Source organism: Tetrao urogallus (genome assembly GCF_951394365.1).
Source record: "Tetrao urogallus genome assembly, chromosome: 5".
Lineage (NCBI taxonomy): Eukaryota > Metazoa > Chordata > Aves > Galliformes > Phasianidae > Tetrao > Tetrao urogallus.
The window spans coordinates 48,423,792-48,442,481 of NC_136818.1; the positions used below are offsets into that span (position 1 = coordinate 48,423,792).

The 18,690-nt window shown below is 39.6% G+C and overlaps 1 protein-coding gene across 1 annotated transcript; it reads left to right on the top strand.

Annotated features, from left to right (window-relative positions):
• Positions 1-1,011: 1,011 nt before the first annotated feature.
• Positions 1,012-14,399, top strand: LOC306946805 (lipase member M-like; the record flags this gene model as incomplete). The annotated part of the gene is given in 11 exon segments (XM_079535906.1): positions 1,012-1,047; positions 6,738-6,855; positions 7,568-7,705; positions 7,708-7,740; positions 7,743-7,773; positions 8,406-8,515; positions 9,269-9,306; positions 9,308-9,394; positions 10,583-10,729; positions 12,812-12,883; positions 14,175-14,399. Coding segments are annotated over 11 exon segments (1,035 nt in total).
• Between the last annotated feature and the right edge of the window lie 4,291 nt (positions 14,400-18,690).

The window sequence follows — 18,690 nt, forward strand, 5'->3', positions numbered from 1 at the left end:
TATATTTGACATAAACAATTATGTAGCTCTGGCTTTGATTTTATTTTCTCACAAATAAACTCCAGGGTGTAATTCTCTGCAGCCTCAGATTAAAATTACAGACTAATCATCACCATGCCTGATGAGCTGACCTGCTCCACATCCCTGTCAGCAGAGGACATTTCTGCACGTGCAACAACTTCCATGATGATGAACATGCAGGAACTCACTCTACAAAATATTGTGCATCTTTCTGTATCTGCCGAAATCACTTGAAACTGGAACCTCCTGTCCACCTTCTGGAGAGCCTTCTCAGCTTTTCTCCAAACAGAGTTTTGGATTCTCCCTCCTTGAATTTGAATAATGCTCACCAGTGAAAAAGGCAATGACACCAGCTTCAGAGTGCTTCATAAGCTGGTTCTTTCCACAGGAAATGAATGCTGTCTTATAAAATTAAAAAGCTGAGTGCCTGATATATGCCCAAGATACGAGTTTTATACACATTTGCGCATTTCCTGTGAGACTAAGGGTGAGTACATAACATCAGAGGAACTCATTTATGCAAAATGTTTGTACGTCTTTACATTTGTGCACGCCTTTGAAAAGAATATAGCTCTAAAAAAATCTTGCTTTGCAATGGCACAGTCACTTTCCCATACACAAAGCCAGTATGAATCCAGCAATAGCACAGAACCATACAGTTATTTTAAGCCTAAGGGAAGATGGTTAAGCTGTCTTCCTAAGGAAACAATGCTCAGGGGATTATCGTCTCTGTGTGTCTGTATGCTCATAGGCAAATTTCAAGCCTTGTGACCATTTCTCACTAATACCAGTACATTCCTGGCCAAAAGGACTGAGTCTTCATCTGTTTCATGGGGGAGAAAAAAAAAAAAAAAAAAAAAAAAAAGGATGACTGAGTAGAAGAGAAGAGAAGGACTGCAAGTGTATGTAATCATATCTTACCCAGCATCACTGAGTACAAAGATCAGGAGAAGAAACAGAAAAGCAAGAGAAATACCCCAGTCACTGGAAATGTCGAATTTGCAACCAGCTGTGAAGTACAAGCTGGTAAGAAACCAGTATTTGCTTTACCTAGTGCTCAAAGAACAATTTTTCAAACACAGAAGAGTTCTGATATGATTAAATGAAAATTTTGAAAGCATTGCCAGCTCCAAGAATCTACTTGTCAATTAAAAAAATCTTTTAAAATCGTTATTCTTTCAGATACTTATTACCTTATTTTAAAAGAAAATACTTACAGAATCACAGAAAAATAGAATCCATAGAATTGGAACCTTTAAAGGTCACCTAGTCCAACTTTCCTGCCAATATCAGGGACATAAATCAGGTGATCAGAAGTCATTACTGACTTCTTCGTTGCCAGCAGTTTACTCTCCTAAGTTTCTGTCATCACACCTTGTAATAAGGATATTCCCGTCTTTATAATTCATGTGAATCAAATCTGATATCTCTTAGGCAAGGATTTTAGCAACAATATTCATGCAGTTATCAGCTACCTACCAGTATTTGGAATGACTACTCAGATTAACAGGAATGCAACTTGAAATACAACTTAGACACTGTTCAGACAAGTACTAGGAACAGCCTGTGCACAAAATCCTTGTAGACAGAGGTGCCAGCTGGGCAAGGGGAGAGAAACAAAAACGTTGGAAGCAGGAGTGATTTAGGCACAACAGTGATGAACAGCTCCATGTCCTTCATTTGTTTTTGGAAAGTATCAACTTGGGTTCAGCAGGCAAGTTTTTTCTTTATAAGGAAAAGCTTGTTCTGAAAACACAAACTGTGTTTGGTATGCAGCTTTGCTATTCAAAGTACATTCTATAGATAAGGTTTAAACACTTCTATCATGCTGTTTTCCTTGCAAAAGACCAAAACAAAATTCTACTCCCTAAGTGCAAGGTAATCATCTTAGTTTGTTACTATTTTTAATTATTTTTATGGTGGACTAATTAATGTGGGATAACTAATGCTGATGCTCACTCCAGGCCACGCTCAACTCAGGTCAGCATGGACCAGTTACAAGTGTGTCAAAATACCAGTTTCAACATAGTACAAAGGATTTATGATGGCATTAGCACTGATGAGACTCCCTCATTCAGGCAGTGCCACTTGAACACAGCACATCACATTTTGCACTTGTGTCCTATTATGCACATCTTCAAGTGGAGTCTCTCCCTTTGCTGCTGGGAGGTATAAGGTCCATTAGGAGTCCCTTAGGACTCTGCCTCACCACTAGGACGTGGTTGTGCTGGGAGGCAAGAGTGTTCCAACCCAGGAACTGTTGAGGGGTGGATGGCTGAGGGCAGGCCTTGCCCTGATAGAGACTGCAGTTGTCCCACAGATGTCATGAAGAATGTACTAGTAGCCCTTGTTCCTAGTTCTTACTGTGTTTTTCTCAATCTTGGCAAACAACTCGTCACACCACTGGCATGAAATATTTTTAGGACCATAAGAGAACACGAAGGGTTCCTTCTGTTTTTGCTGCTGTGTCTCCTTGGAGATGACTGGCCAGCAGCTCAAACAAGAATATGGCTGTTGCTCAGTTAAACATACCATCCTCTAAACACCCTCCATAACACACTCAAAATAGACAGATTTTCCTGATAATAACATATGCTAACTGGCTGAAAAATCCAAAAGGACATATTTGATCCATGAAGAACTATATTCAGCATATTGCAAGTATTTATTCTTACCTCAGTTCCAGGAAGAGCCAGGTCTAATCTTGAATCACGAGGGAGTAGAAAAAGGAATAAATCTGCAGAAAATATCAAAACGCTAGGGATTATATATCCTGTGTGTTGCTTTTTGTCCAAGAGAAAACAAGAAGCTGAGGCTTCGAAAATTGAATACATAGCCAACAATTTATGCAGAGGCACTCATTTATACAGTGACAGTTGGGACGACCAGTTTAAAGTTCTTTCGAGCATACCCACAATTGTGAAACTGCAGCCACAACCCTGACAGCAGTACTTCAACCTTTTGAGTGTTTCCACTGACTCCTACACCTGCTCATACAGTGAGCAGCTCCCCTTGAAGCCTGTCAGCTAAAAACGGAGTATGTCTCTGTGGTCAAAATAATCAACTGAACACACCTCAATCATATTCTTTCCTCAACACAAGCATTTGCTCCAAACAAGTGCTAATACACCTCAGTGATTATTTTACCCAGTCTTCTGCTACTCAGCCTGCTATTTAATGTGGTCTTGGAGGGAAGACCATAGATAGAATCACTAAGGCTGGAAAAGACCACTAAGACCACCAAGTCCGATCGTCTCACTCCCATCATGCTTACTAACCATGTCCCTCAATACCATGCCTCCACAGTTCTGAAACACCTTCAAGGATGGCGACTCCACTACCAACTCCCTGAGCAGCCTCTACAAATGCATCACCACTTTTCTGGACGAAACTTCTCATAATATTCAGCCTGAACCTCTTCCAGAGTAAATTAAAGCCATTACCTCTTGTCCTAAAAGATGTAAGACGTTACTTACATGCAAGGAGGTAAACACAAGATTAAAAAAAAACAAAGAAATCCCAATCCCACAAGTAGACAAAGTTTGGAAACACATGCTATACCCAACTCTGAAAATAATTTATTTTCCTATTTCCTTGGCATAATCTGAACCTAAGCTGTTATATTTCTCATTGAAGAGTAGCTCAGACATCAGATAGGAAACATGGCCGCATCATGTCTATACTCTACACAAAGAGCCTCATAAGTTCCCTATTCTGAAGACGTGGCCACCTTCTCAAACCTATCTAAGTTCCAACCTGGGTGATTCTGGCCAGCTTGCAGTATGCTTGAGGCCCACAGCCTTATGGGTATGTTTCCTATGTCCATAAGGATATGGAAAAACATTCAAGCTTCCTAACTATACATTTAGGTAATACCCACTTCGTGGACACCTTGGTTGCAAATAATACAAATAAAGGAAAATGCCCTGCTACTATTCTTACAACAGCATTAAACTGGGGAACAACATTAACCTTAAAAGAACAGAAGAAAAATATGTGCAATGAAATCTGTAGAGGTACCACTTTTCTGAAAGAGTGGTCAGGCACTGGAATGGGCTGCCCAGGGAGGTGGTGGAGTCACTGACCCTGAAGGTGTTCAAGGAACATTTGGATTTTGTATTGAGGGACACGGTTTAGTGAATACTATTGGTGATAGGTGGATGGTTGGACTGGATGATCTTGAAGGTCTTTTCCAACCTTGGTGGTTCTGTGATCTGTGATCAAAGAGTCAGAGTGCATCCCATTCTTTCTACATAAGATGAAAAGCTGGAATTGGCAGGCTGTAAGTAAACAAGAATTCCATATTTACAATTTCATGAGGTACAATATCTGTTCTCAGAACAAATCTTGTCCTGATCCTGCAATGCCAGTCCATGGAGGCTGGTATTCTCCTTAAAAATCCAGCTGTGATTGTAAAGAAAAGGCGGTTGCTTACGTAATGGCTGAGGAGATGAAAAGCATGAAGTCTGAAAACAAAAGGAGTCACCTCTCTGCTGACACCTGAAAGCTCAAACATTATCAGAGGGAATGAGGAACGGGAAAGAAATTGATGTTTATTGGCAATATTTTACATGACTGTGGGGAAAACACTGGATGATCAACACTTCACTGCCTTCTTTGCCCAGCATTGCTTTCAGACACCCACAAAATGAGTCTCCATCCCTCAGCTGCTCAGCAGAACACACGATTTCTGGCTCAAGATCAGTAACACTTTCACTTACCTAAGAGCAGCTAGGCAAAAGTAAAGTTTTATAATGTCTCTTCCTTCTCCTACAAAAGAGACAGATATTTTAGGCAATATCAGAAAGTAGGGAAGTGAGAATACAGATTGTGCATTTGTTCTGTGATTAAAAAAAAAACAAAAACAAAACAAACAAACAAATTAAAAAAAAACACAAAAACCAAACTTTCTGATGGAGGAAAACAATCACAATCTCATTGAGTGGGAAAGTAACACATGCAGTAGATTTGCTGGCTAATTCAGTTCATCTTAGAGATATGTCACTGGAACCACTGAGTTTTCAGCATGCTCGAGATATTTGTATACTGCAGAGAGAATGCTCATCCAAAGATCCTGCATCATTTTTGAGCTGAGAGCATAGATTGTAAAGCTGCTGTGTATTCATTCAAACAGGCCAGATTCCTCACATTTTTTTTTCCAGTTTTAATTTCATAAACAAGCCTGGATGTAATTACATTCAGTCTTTACCTATCATTACATTTATCAAAGCTCTCTTTTCCTTTCCCTATTCTCATTTTACAGATTGGAGAAATTTTGCCACTGAGCAGTTCTTTATAAATTACATTAGGCAACTACAGATAAATACTTCATTTAGAAGCCTTAATCCTTACCTAGATGATAAATAACTTAACTGATTTGCCCAATAATTCTAACATCCCCAAGAGTTACCTAGAAAAGTTCCCTGATTAACATACAGGATAAAGTATTGGCTTTGTAACACAAGTGACTTCCTTCTCCAAAGAATGAGTGTAATCAGTTTCTACAAAAATGTTCCTTTCCTTGGATTCTCTGATGCTTTTCACCTTGATGGAGAGCAACGTTCTAACACAAATATTAGCAGAGAATCCAGACTGCTGCCAAATTCCCTCAGACATGTTTAAAGTCAGATTTGTTCAGCTTAATTAACAAGTAGAGAGCATCAGACTAACTGCATTTAGTTTTGAGCAACGCTTCTCTCACAGAAAAGCATAGAACTTGCCTGGACACAAGTGCAGAGCAGGACTCCTGACAGGTGTATATATTGTTTTATCCAGAGAGAAGATATGGCCTTTTTTTTTTTTTTACTGTGATGTATTTGTTTCAAGGAATTAGTTGTTCAGAAGAAATCAGAAAAATGATCCTAAAGCATTTATGAATAATGTAAGTTTCTTGGTGGAATTAGCTAGGGACAAAGGAATGCACGGCTCACAGCAGAGAAATTTCTAGGTATTCTGAATAAAAAGGTAGACAAACTGCCTTCATTTAACCAACTCTAATTACTCTACGTGCTATTGTTTTCTGCTACAAACCAAAGCGGACTACTCTCCTTAGTACATCTGCAGTATTAATTCCTTTTAATATCAGTTACTGGTTTGGCACTCTCCCTGTATCTGAAAGAATGAACTTTTGGAATGCTCTGCCAGCATTTCATCAGCAAAGAAGGCTCTGAATTACTGGCAACTCAAATGACCAGCGCAGATTTGAAATGGACAGCTTCCCAGAAGAGCACCTCTCAACCAATCAAGCTTGTTTAGGTCTGTATTCACTTGCTAGAATTTTTTTTTTCTGTCCTGCATGAAAAGTTACACTGAATAATTCTGCAAGTATAAGTTCTAAAAAAACTATCCTCTTTCATAAATGCACTCAGGCAGCTCCTCATCTCAGGTCTGTGAAATGCAAGCTCCTACTATCATGCTACTGTAGTTTTTACATTACTCAAAGGTTTGTGATCAGATGTCAGTGGTGCAACAGTTTTTAAAAATTATTTTAACTGAATAGTCAAACCCTAGAGGTTACACAAGGAACGAAGGAATTTTAGTAGTAGTTTGGGGGTTACAATATCCCCATCTAATATTGTTTCATACAAATGCTTAAATACCTGAAAAGAAACCCCAGTTGTTGTTGCTCTCTATTATTTCTTTGTAACAAATATCTTAAGCAGGTAATGAATGAAAAGAACTTGTGCAAACAAATGCATTTGTTCTTTCTCTTGCAGAATGACCTCACTGCATACAAAAGGTCCCCCAGTGAGGAGTACAAAGTAATGGCTGAAGATGGTTATATCATTACTATTAACAGAATCTCCTACGGTACACAAAATCAGGAAAATCCAAGTACAGTTTACTAATAGGAAACAAACGCAGCTCCGTTAGGATGTATTCTAGAAAGAGATACTGCAGAGTTATAAGACATCTACCAGAGTTTGTGCACACAAGTGAATTTTCAGCATTCTAGCTGCCTCGAGCAGTTTGTGTGGTTAACAGGATTTACGTCAAGCACCTCTGCTTGTAGTAAAAAACTCCTAATGTGAATTAAGCATTGTAATTTCATCATAATAGGAGTTGATGAGTAAAGTTAAGATATATGTACGTGTGTATGTACATCAGATAAAAGGTGCAGCCTGATTAATCAGCCCATTTTGCAAGAGCAGGTCCAGCTTCTGAGTTTATTTTGTCTTACACCTCTTTAATTTCAGTGTCTGATTCATATTTTGGATACATGAAATGTCTGCAAATGATCCCGTATCTTCCTTGTTCCTATCAGTATTGAGCATCTTCAGATATACAGTGACCTGAGGCTGCCAACCCACTGTTGCTGATAATTGGACTTACCTTCCTACAGATGTTTCCAAAACTTTACAAGAGATTCTCTCTTTACAGACAGGTGTGCTCTGTTCTTACGATCAGCTATCTCCCTGTAAGATGGTACAGGGCCAAATCCCTGTGTTGAATATAGGACAGCAATATCCCTTAACTACCAGAAGAATCAACAAATTTTATGAAATGTTGTTTTGTTTCTGATATGGCTTTTCAATTGCAAAACTAGCTGTATTTCTCCAACATGGACTACTGGGAGATGCCAGTAACTGGGTCACAAATCAGCCCAACAACAGCTTGGCCTTCATGTTAGCTGATGCTAGCTATGATGTTTGGATGGGAAACAGCAGAGGGAATTGCTGGTCCAGAGACATCAAAATTATTCCACTGATCAAGATGAGTTCTGAGCTTTCTGACAGGTCAAAACATTGAGGAGTGTATTAATTTCATTTGGTTAAATCAGGGATTAACATACATTAATTTTTAAAAAGCATTATTTACATTCACATCAGCTGAGATGTCCCAATGCAATTACATGGGCTTAACAGAGGTGCAGACTAATCACCTCCTTTATTGCTAGCAGAGTTCAGGCTGGAGGCACTGCACAAGGAAAGCTCAGAGGGATCTGCACAACTTGTGTCCCAGCTATTCTGGTTTTGAAGGGTTTTTAGAAACACTGGCCCGTATATTTGAACGACAAAAAAAATCACAAAAGATACAAAGCAATTTCTTTCTACTTATCTTAATGAACATTAAGAAATACACTATTTACTGGCAAATTGTGTAAAATGCGTGAATCCATAGGAAGATCTCTGCTAATGTATCACCACTTGTTACAGTTCAACTCAATGCTCCTTGAAGTCAGAATCCTCTTGTTAATGTCAGGGATGAAAATAGCCCAGCAAAGCTCAAGTAGTATCTTCTGCATCCAGTGCCCTTAAACACTGGATCTGAAACAGCTAAGTGATTCACAGAATACTTCATTTGCCAACAAGTCTGTAATAAAAACATAAATTCAAATGATATCTTAAATTATGCACACCTCTCTTTCAATCTCCTACCTGCAGTTTTGATGAGATGGCCAATTTTGATCTTCCAGCAGCAATAAACTTCAGAGTGAAGAAGACTGGACAGGAAAAGCTATACTATATTGGTTATTCACAAGTCACCACCATTGGTAAGTTACACATGGCAGACCAACACTTCAGGAAAACAGAAGTAAAGCCTAGTTTGAGACAGTGTACTTTGGCTTTTTATCAGCTCTTTGCTGGAATAAAAAACATGTGATGAGCTGTTTTCAGCATATAGGCAGGTTTAATTTATTGTAAAGATGATTAAACCTAAGGGGTCAAATGTACCACAGCTGTAAATGCTTCAGCTTAGAATTATACCAGAAATTATTTTGAGCCTTTTTGTTCCTTTCAAGATGTGTGTGCTCAACAGCTAACACTGGCTAGCTTAAAAAAAAAAAAAAAAAAAAAAAAAAAAAAAAAAAAAAACACCCACAAACAAAATAGGAAGAGGATGGTAGGAAGACAATGGAAGGAAAAGTTGGCCAGTTTGTGATACCAAATATATATATATATATATACATATACACAAAAGGGATTGAGAGGAAGGAAAACATCTGTAACTCACAACAGTATACCAAACACGTGTGTACATCAAAGTATTTACTTATATTTAAATGAACTTGGGAGAAAATTGTAAATGCAAAACATATAAATTAATGTCTCTGAAGTGGGAAGTAAGACCACAAGCTGATAATAGAAGGAGCAGATACTTCATACCAAACTAGGCTGAATTGCAGCCTCTGAAAAACTAACAAGGCTGCCCGTAGTTTTGAGATAGCAGAACAGTATACATAAATACTGCAAAACATCTGAGGTACAAAAATGATTTTCTTTTCACTTCGTTTTTATTTCTTCAGTTTTCATTGCTTTTTCAGCAATGCCAGAACTGGCACAGAAAAATCAAACTCTTTATTGCTTTGGCACCTATCATTGCTATTAAGTATGCCAAAAGCCCAGCATACCTTCTGGAAAAACTGCTCTGGGTACGTGGTATCTCAGCTTCAGATGTAGGATTATCTACACTTGTTTGCTCAGCTCTTAAAGGGGACATATAGAAGGTATAGCACTTTATAAAGTTTACCTATTTGCAGGTAGGTAGGTTCACCTTATGATTATAGTTCATGCAGGACAATAGGAAAAGCTTTTTGTAGGACAGTAATGTGATATTGGAACAAGTTACCCAGAGAAGCACAACAACACAGACCCTTGAGATTTCCAGCCTCCTTCTAGAAAAAGCCGCAACCAGCCTGGTCTATTTCTGCTTGTAGGAGGCCTCCAGATGAAACTTCCAAAAGGTTCTTCCAAGCAACTTTTTGGTGGCTCCACAAACTAAATTAGAACTTCCTCTAATCTTCAGCTTTTAAAGGCATGAAAGAAGCAGGCTGAATGGCTAAGGATCTGCCAAGCTACCATCCAGGTGCAGGCTATCAGTAATTCCAAATTCATGGCCATAGAGGATACTCTGAGCCCAAAAGCCATTACCTCTCTTCAGGTGTAATTTTTAACATCTTTTAAAGGCATGCCAGCCATACGACAATGTTCTGGGAATTGTAGGAAAAATGTTTCTTGATTTGTCTTTGCAGATTTGGGCAAACTGAGCTAATACAAAAAGGAAAAAGGAGCCCAAGGAGGGTAGTGTGTGATGTTTTTTAGGATAGCACACACAAGGTTGGGTTTCTACACAGTCTTGGATCTGCCCACAAAATATCCAGTTACTTATCCTATCCTAATGGCAATTATCAGGTGCCATTAATTGCAGCAATAAAAAATTAATTTCTTGATGCCCAGATCAGCAAACACTAAACCAGAAATGAGTGCGCTCATTAATTCACAGTGATATGAAAATCAGAGTCAAATCAGTGTGGCAGATCACATGTGCAAAGCTACTTATGCATGGAATTATTTGCAAGCTTATAGCTAAAATATAAATCAGAGTTAACATTTAACACATACCTTCATTAAAAATGATGTAACATGAGTTGGGCAATGCCTGACAGGCTGATGCAATGGAAAACACCTAGGATCATTCTTGTTTGTGTTAACATCGTCTGACAAAGGAAGAAAATATGAGAATCAACAAAAGATCTGGGTGAGAGGAACAGGGTCCAAACCTTTTTAAAGGAACATTTTGCAGTGCACATTCTGAAATGAATGCTACCTTTCTTTCACAGGGTTTGCTTGGCAAAAGAGAATTCCTTACCCAGACTGAATGTCTAAGGAGGCTGATAATCCCTCTCTGCAGCCACCTTGCTTTTGCCAAGCTTTGTAGAAACGTCTTCTTCAGTGTGGAGGGCTATAACATGAATTACATTGACATGGTATGTAGTGCTCTTACCAGTTTGAACAACAGTTTAAGCTTCTGCTCCCAAAACCTACCTCCCATCCTGTACAATGAAGCCAGAACTCTATTTTTCTGCATAACACAGCAGGAAACAGTTCCAGTACCAGACAGTGCTATCCACTGTTTGCCTCAGCGCTGGCAGGGCAGCATGGCCTTTCTCCTCATAAGAACACTCAGCATCATCTCTACAACCCCCAGCTGCCTCAAGACTTCCAAATAAATCACTTGCTTTGAGAGGAAGACTGTTGACTTTCCACCTAGCCTTCTCCATCTCAGATTCTTTCAGGTTCTTTATCATCCTGGAAAATGTTCTGATTGGCAGCTGTCCTTTTTCTATTGCTCCAAACCTGATGCACATGGAGTTCTGGGGAAGTCTCTGGTCACACCACTGTGCTTTCTCTTGGTTTTATTGGTACAAGATGCTGCTCTGGCTGCTTCTGATGCACAGCTGATTAGGAGAGAGGAAGAGAACATTCACTGAATATTTTCTTTCAGAACCGGGTCAATATGTATATTGAACAAGCTGCTGCTGGAACATCTGTGCAAAACATAATCCACTGGAGTCTGGTACAAGTGATCAAACTTCTGGCACACAAAATAAGTTCTAACCCCTGGTTGTACTCTATGGAATGTAGGTAGCTGATATCTTCCTGTGAAAACTTTGCTCACTGCTAGGAAATACATGCAATCTGTTCTTCACAATTAATATCTCAGTTCAACACATTATTTTTCACTGATCTCTCTTTTGCCAGCAGAACAGAAATATCCTCTGTGACACAGGAACATGTGAAACCAACAGCAAAACACTGAATTCGTGCATGCTGAAGGTTGTATATGCAGGTGTGTATAGCACTCTTTTTATTGCGTACCCAGTACCCTATATAAATGGTGTCTGCACTTCAGTGCAGAGCCTGCTATAAGAAATCACCATTTATTTCTCTAATGTGGGGTCAAGAAATGAGCAGAAACATCAGGTGCTTTGTAGAATATCAGATTTGATGAATAAGGACCTTTGTATTTTCATGTCTTGTTTTCTAAGTTTTCTATTTGTGGGCAGAAATAGAACTATAAATAATAAATGGTTCATTTATTTACAAAGTACTGTCCATCACCAATGCTGGAATATGCCTGTTTCTCTTTGGGCTCGTCATACAGGTTGTTGTATGCAGAGAGGTTTCATGGCAGCACTGCAGGCTCTGCCCTGCAGCAGAGCAGGAGTCACTTTGCAAGCAGGGTGAATTTGCAGGAAAGCTTGTGCGCTTTTCAACATAGCAAACGCAAGAACGTATTGAGTTACAGCTGCATAGGCATTTACTCAAAATCAAGTAACACCTTGGCTGTGAATTCACATGGGATATTAGATGATAAGTTGTTTTCATAACCATTGCAGACCTGCAAGGAAGAAAGGTTACAGAGGTACTGTGAGGGAGCTCTGCAAATAGACTGAGGTTTAATTCAGCATCTAGTCATAGACTGGCAGGTACAGACATGCAGGAGTAATACTCCTAAGCTGTTGTTGTTATTGCTATTATTACTGTTAAAGGAGTTAACAGACACCTTGCATCAGTATTAAATCCCACTGGTGGCTTCTCTTACAGTGGAAAAATGCATGCAGTAGGCATAGAGAAGGATCAAGAGGGGAAACCTAGAAGTGGTGACTTCTGTATTGAAACAGGAGGGAGAAGTGAAAACCTAGAAAGGAGCCACTCCCAGAGCTGAGGGATGGTACATGACTGTCAGAAGAGGACACAGCAACAGCATGGAAGGGCACTAGCTGGAGGCAGACACTAATAGCAAGGTTACAGACTAGAACAAATTGCCTGTGAAAGCATCCCTAAATCTTTCTACAGGTGCGCTGATTCTTTTGACACTGATAAAAATGTTCAACTCATTTTTGCTGCTTGAGGCTTTTAACTAACTGCTGTCTCTTTCATAGCTCTTAAAAGAGAAAAGCTTCAGCTGAGGCTTTGGATTTGTGTCAGAGGCTTAGTAGGGAGAAGTCCCATAACCTTCCTGAATGACAGCTTTGTAACTACTCTTCTCTGGTTCATCCTATTAGGAAGCCCATTCAGGGAAGTTCCAAGCTTATGACTGGGACAGTTCAAAGAAGAACATCAAGAAATACCAACAGGTACCATTCAGTGAAATAATATTGTCACCCTTCGACAGTGCAGAAGCACTGGGAAAGAGAGTAATGATGTATCAAGAGTCACAGTTTCTGAATACATGTAGAAGGATTTAGCCACCACAATTTGTATTATGATTTCCGATTTGGAAGTTCAGAGAGAAAAATGCAAGCGTTATTGTTAACAAAAACTGGGGGGGGGAAAAAAAAAAAAAAAAAAAAAAAAAAAAAAGAGAGAGAGAAAAAAAAGGAAAAAAGTAAAAGAAAGAAGAAAAAAATAAAAGGAAAAGAGATAGTAAGATCAAACCTTTTTTCATGAAATGGTCAATAGTAATAATAAGAAAGAAGGACAAAAGAGATGGAAAATGAATTCTGAAAAAGAACATCTAGTGGATCAGACCAAAGAGGAATTTTGCCTATGAGCATGGCTGACAGTTGCTAAAGGGAAACAGTATCAGGAAGAAGGCAAGTGGAGAGTCCTAGTGTGTCTAAAAGCTACCTCTAGATTCTGGACACAGGAGACTTTGACCTTTCATACACCCTGAGCAACCTCTCCTCCATCCAAGACTCTGAGCCCATCCTTGACCCTCTGACCCTTTAGGTCTTCAAAACAGTCTGTAATTAGGAGTTTAATGTTATGTGTTTTGATGATGGCTTGCATGAAAAATAGCTTCCTTTGGCTTGTCTTGAATTTTCTTGCCCCTGGAAAGTCACTGGATGCCTTCTAGGTTTTGTGTTCTGAGAAACAATGAGATAATTACTTCCTGTGTTCTTTCTTCATACCACTCATGACTGTTTAAGTTTGTCTCCTGTCCCCATGCTGGCCCCTATTTTCCAAATTCAGGAATCCTGAGCAGCTTCCTCTCTCCTGCTACAGAAGTCACCTCATGCTTCTTTTCACCTCATGCTTGTGACTCCTTGCCTTTTCTAAAAAGACTACGTGCATCTTCTGGGGCTGACCAGTACTCCAAAAGGAATATGTGAGACGAGGACCAAGACAGAGGTTTATCCAGACATCCTCTGTCTTGTTCTGGGCTCCTGCCCTACAGTTTCCTAGCTGAGAGAGCAAAGATCTAACTGCAATTGTTTGTCAGCTCAGGAGGTGTGTTTCTTTTGCCTGTATTGTCATTTGATCATCCTTGTGAACACAGACAGAAAAGGCAAGCAAGGGCACTTCCCCGCCCTTTGTCTTAGGCAACTCTACTTTGAACACTGACTGAAGAAAACACCAGATGCATGTTTAAAGGTTATTCTTCTTTACTGGACATTAATTCCAGCACTGCTTCATGTTTTCCAGGCTACTCCTCCTCTATACAAATTAGAACAGATGATTGTACCAACTGCAGTATGGACTAGGGGAAAAGACTTGCTCGCAGATCCCAAGGATGTGGCCGTTTTACTTTCTCAGATTAAGAGGCTCCTCTATCACAAGATGATTCCTGAAGGGGCACACTTGGATTTCATCTGGAGATTGGATGCACGTTTGTGTGAAATTATTGATCTGGTGCAGAAGTATCCTTAACTCACAAGCAGTAGCCCTATCTGGCTAACTTCCCTAGGCTGGAAAGAGTGCTTTAGAAAAAGCGCTGAAGGTGCTATTCCATCCTATTCCATCTCCTGTGGGAAATCTGTCTCTACAAACCTTGCAGCAGTGATGTAGTTATTGCATAAAAGCACTCACTTGAAGGATAGCCTCCTTGGTTATTAGGTTACAGTATTATAGCTTTCTGCATCTCACAATGAAGTCTCATTAGTGGAAAAGAAATAGAGTGCACTTAGGGTGTCACTTTTTCAGTGTCACCCTCAGTCTCCATTTGAATCAAGCATCAAGACGGGTGAAGTATGGGATGTTAATCAGCAGTTACAGCTGTTGCACTAAGATAGTTTACAGGTGACATTATACAACTCTATGCATAAACCAAAAAGCTAACCATGGCCAAAGCCACTTCCATCCCTTTCCTTTCCAATACCACCAACAGGCCTGTTTTGCCTCCTGAGTTGAAGCCCATTTTGCTTCTTTGGCCTCCACAAATATAAAGTTTGAAAAAATCAAATCAAATTCCTTCCAGGCAGAAATATACCCTCCACTCAATGTAAATTCCAAAATAAAAGGACAAATGCATTGAAGAGAGTAAGCCCATCAACAGACTTACTGCTGGTAAAGGGAAATGTGTGACAACTTGAGATCTAGCTTATGAATTAGGTTTAGAAATGCAATAGCAGTAGCAGAGCATCCCTCAAATTCACTTGGGAAAGAGACTGCAGCTATGCACCTATCTTGCAACTTGAGAGACCAAATAAGAGGCTGGGTGTTGAAAATTTTGCCATGGGAAATCAGTAAAAACAGGCTGGACAAGTGGTACTGGAAATATCACGGAGAATGTTGATCTCACCTTAGGACATGAGGAGCGGTGTATCATCATATTTCAGAGCCCTTCTGACGGAGAAAGTTAAGCTTTGATGAAAGTTTATCATGCAGAAACATCAAAGCTATAGTGCTTTTCACTAAGAAATTATCTTTTCCATCATTCCACATAATGCTCTCATTGTGGTGTAGAGTAGATTTTTTGTAGTTTGTGTGTAGAATAGAACTGTTACTGTGGCTTCTCTGGTATCCTGTTCTTATATCACTTCTCTCCTTCCTTTGCCAGCTTACAGCATTGTATTAGCAGCTGAGAATATATATCTTTCATCTGCTGCTCTTCTAAAAGCTCAGCAGTCAGTCCATGACAAAACACAAGTTCTTCCAAAGATATTTATGAATTCATCGGCCAAAGGCCTGGTACTCAGGCATGAGGATTCTGCTTTGATTGTAGCCTAGGTGGCTGCCTAAAAAAAACAAGGTGCCCTTCTAGTCATCATTCTAGCCATCAGTTTCAGTGAGAATGAGCCTCTGAGCTGACCACAATGAATCCAGCAGTCAGGAAGAGGTCCCCCAAAGATACAGTGTTTTCAAAGTTTCTGAAAATAGCTAGGGAGAAACAGTAACTCTTGTTTATTCTCTCCCTGGGAGAAAGGTTTTACAAAGTGTTCAAGCCTTCTTTGACATGAGAGTGTCTCTATGTGAGCCGTGTCAGCTCTGAGAGCCTAATTGAGAATAATACGGATATCCAGAGTTGTGGTCCTCACTCAAAAACATGTTTAGGAATATGTGTGCAATGATAAATTTGAAGTTAACATAAATAAATGCAGATTAGTAGCAAGAAGAATATTCTTCAGACAGTATGTTGTGAGAAATTAGACACTTCTTACTTTTCATCCTAAAATATTATATTTAAAGCAGTCCTCAAAGTGTGAAACATTACAGGTCAAGGTCTGCCACAGCCCAGGGAACTGGAATGCCCAGGTCCGTGCTGAATATCATAACCACTGGTATGTAAGCAATTGTTAACCTCTCCTGATACATGGTTTTGTGAATTTAACTGGAAGATCTTTTTCATCACAAAGATTTCCTCACTTCTGAAGCACTGCCAAATCAGCAGTTAAACATGCTCTACAATACATGCTGCCAACTCATGACACTCGCTATCCTGAAGTGCTCATTGTGCTTGGACTTCCTTTTATTGGCACAGGTTTCTGCCAGTGAATCATTCTGCTGCTGGAGACAGACAAGGAACTGCAGCCGAAGACACAAGTAAGGCAGTCAGAACAGAGGTAAGTTGCCTGTACATATGTGTTCGTGATCTCTTTCTCTGTTGCCTATCTCCATAAAGACATGCAGTCTTGGTTTTGTGCAGTTAATTGTAGGAATAGATGGCTTGTTTCCTCTCTGATCTGTAAGCCTATTGCTATGCATAGAAGTACATTTGCTCAAGTTGGAAGACAAATAAGTTCAACCTGCAGAGAAAAAAAGAAAAAGAGTGACTGTTTCATTTTCCTCTACTTATTTATTCAGTCTAAGAACAAGAGAATTAAAGTCTGAGTATTGAAGCAGTGTATGTAAATTGGACTTTCAGTTCTTGAAGTTCTATGCATACGTACATTTTGTTAGTAAACCAACAGATTCTCATTTATATGGATAAATTTCTGAAGGTCTTGTAGCTCAATTTCACTAACTCTTAAAAGTCCAAAAAGATCTTTCAAGGGCATTTCCTTCTCTGACTTTTTTCCTTCTAAGTATGTTTCTTTTCTGACAGTTTACCATGTCCAGCATTTCCCTATGGTTTCATTTCTCTTGAAGTCTTTGCTCCTGAGGCTTACTGGAGCACTGGCCTGCTAAGACAGATGTTGCTTAGCCTGCTGCATCTGATTCAAAAGGTGAATACCTGGAAGTCTGTGAGGCATGCCAGCTAACCTATGTGATAATTGAGTGCTTTGAGAAAAAAATTGCCCTAACAAGAGGAGTGATTTAGCCTCTCTATTGCCCCAGTATGACTTGCTAGAGATTTGAAAGCACGCTGAGACATTAGCAAAGTGTTTTCTTCCCAAGTGAGATTCCACGTGCAGAGACAGGGAGCTGCATTTTTCTCCCACTGGGACAAAAGCAACAGAAAGCAGAAAGGAGTATTGTGCTGACGCAGTGCGTAGCTGGGAGTCTTCCTGTTTGGACAACCAAAATTAAGAAGTATTCAATATACAAACAGAACTGAATGGTATTTGTTTTGATGCCAAGTTTAAAGTTTTGGGTGTTTCCAAACTCTGCTTCATTGCAGTTGTCTGATGACTCAGGAGGTTTGTTAAGTTTGTTCAGTAAAATTTGAAGGTTAAATTGAAGATCAGAAAAAGCCAGAACTACATTTTTCATAGGAGATTCGGAGTGCAAAAATCTCTGGTCTCAGAAAGACTTGTTACCCAAGCCTGATTTATTCCTAATGCAGATGGGTCTGCTATGAAATTCCCTCACGAATCCTGATGACCAAGCACACATACTGTGGCTGCCTTGGAGCTGTATGAATGCTGGTTAGCTGGCTAGGTCACTTGTGCTGACTGCTCAGCTCATTGTAGAACATGTCACAGCTGGCACAAATCCCCTGCATAGTCCTTCCCCCAGGAGTAACTGGGAACCCTATTACTTCAGAGGCTCAGTGTTGCACTTAGCAGAAGTTCATCAGTGACATCAAAAGATAATAACAGGATTGACAGAACGGTGAACAAAGTTAAACATCCACAGTGACAGAAGCATGCCCTGTTCTGAGGAAACCAAGCCTACAAGAGCCATAATGTCCCCAGTCACCACTGGTGCGTCAGTCTTACAAGAAACCTCCATGAGCTGAAACATTACATTGCGTTACTCATCACTTTTGTCCCAGAGATCCTATTGTTGAACTTTAGATATTAAATCTGATCTTTAAGATTGTTATCCACTTGCAGAATGACTGCTACTTATCTTTTTCAGCCCTTATTCTCCCCTCACACAGGCAGACACAGCACACAATCATAATTAGATATATCGAAGCTTTTCCAGAAATGTAAGTCCAATCATGAGCTACATGGATGAATCCTTTTTGTAAATTTCTTCACATTGGAAAGAAAATTCCTATCCCACTTATTTACAGCTCTTTTGTAGGCAAGAAGCACTGAACACAACAGTATTTCTTTTGCTATCCAAACAGATTCCACTCACAGTCCCCTAACCAGTAGCTTTCTATGACACATGGTATGCTCTTCCCTCTTCTAGGGAATGTTGGAAATAAAATTTGTATGCTGACAAAAAGTCCAGGGAGGCTCACAGAGGGAAATGTTCTACAGTCATCAATTGGGTTTTGGGAAAACGAAGACTAAAGCCTAGAAGTATATCTACTGTAGGAGGCATCAGCCTAAACTGTTTCTAGACAGACTGCACTCTCCAATTTCCATTCAGAATAGCTGTTATG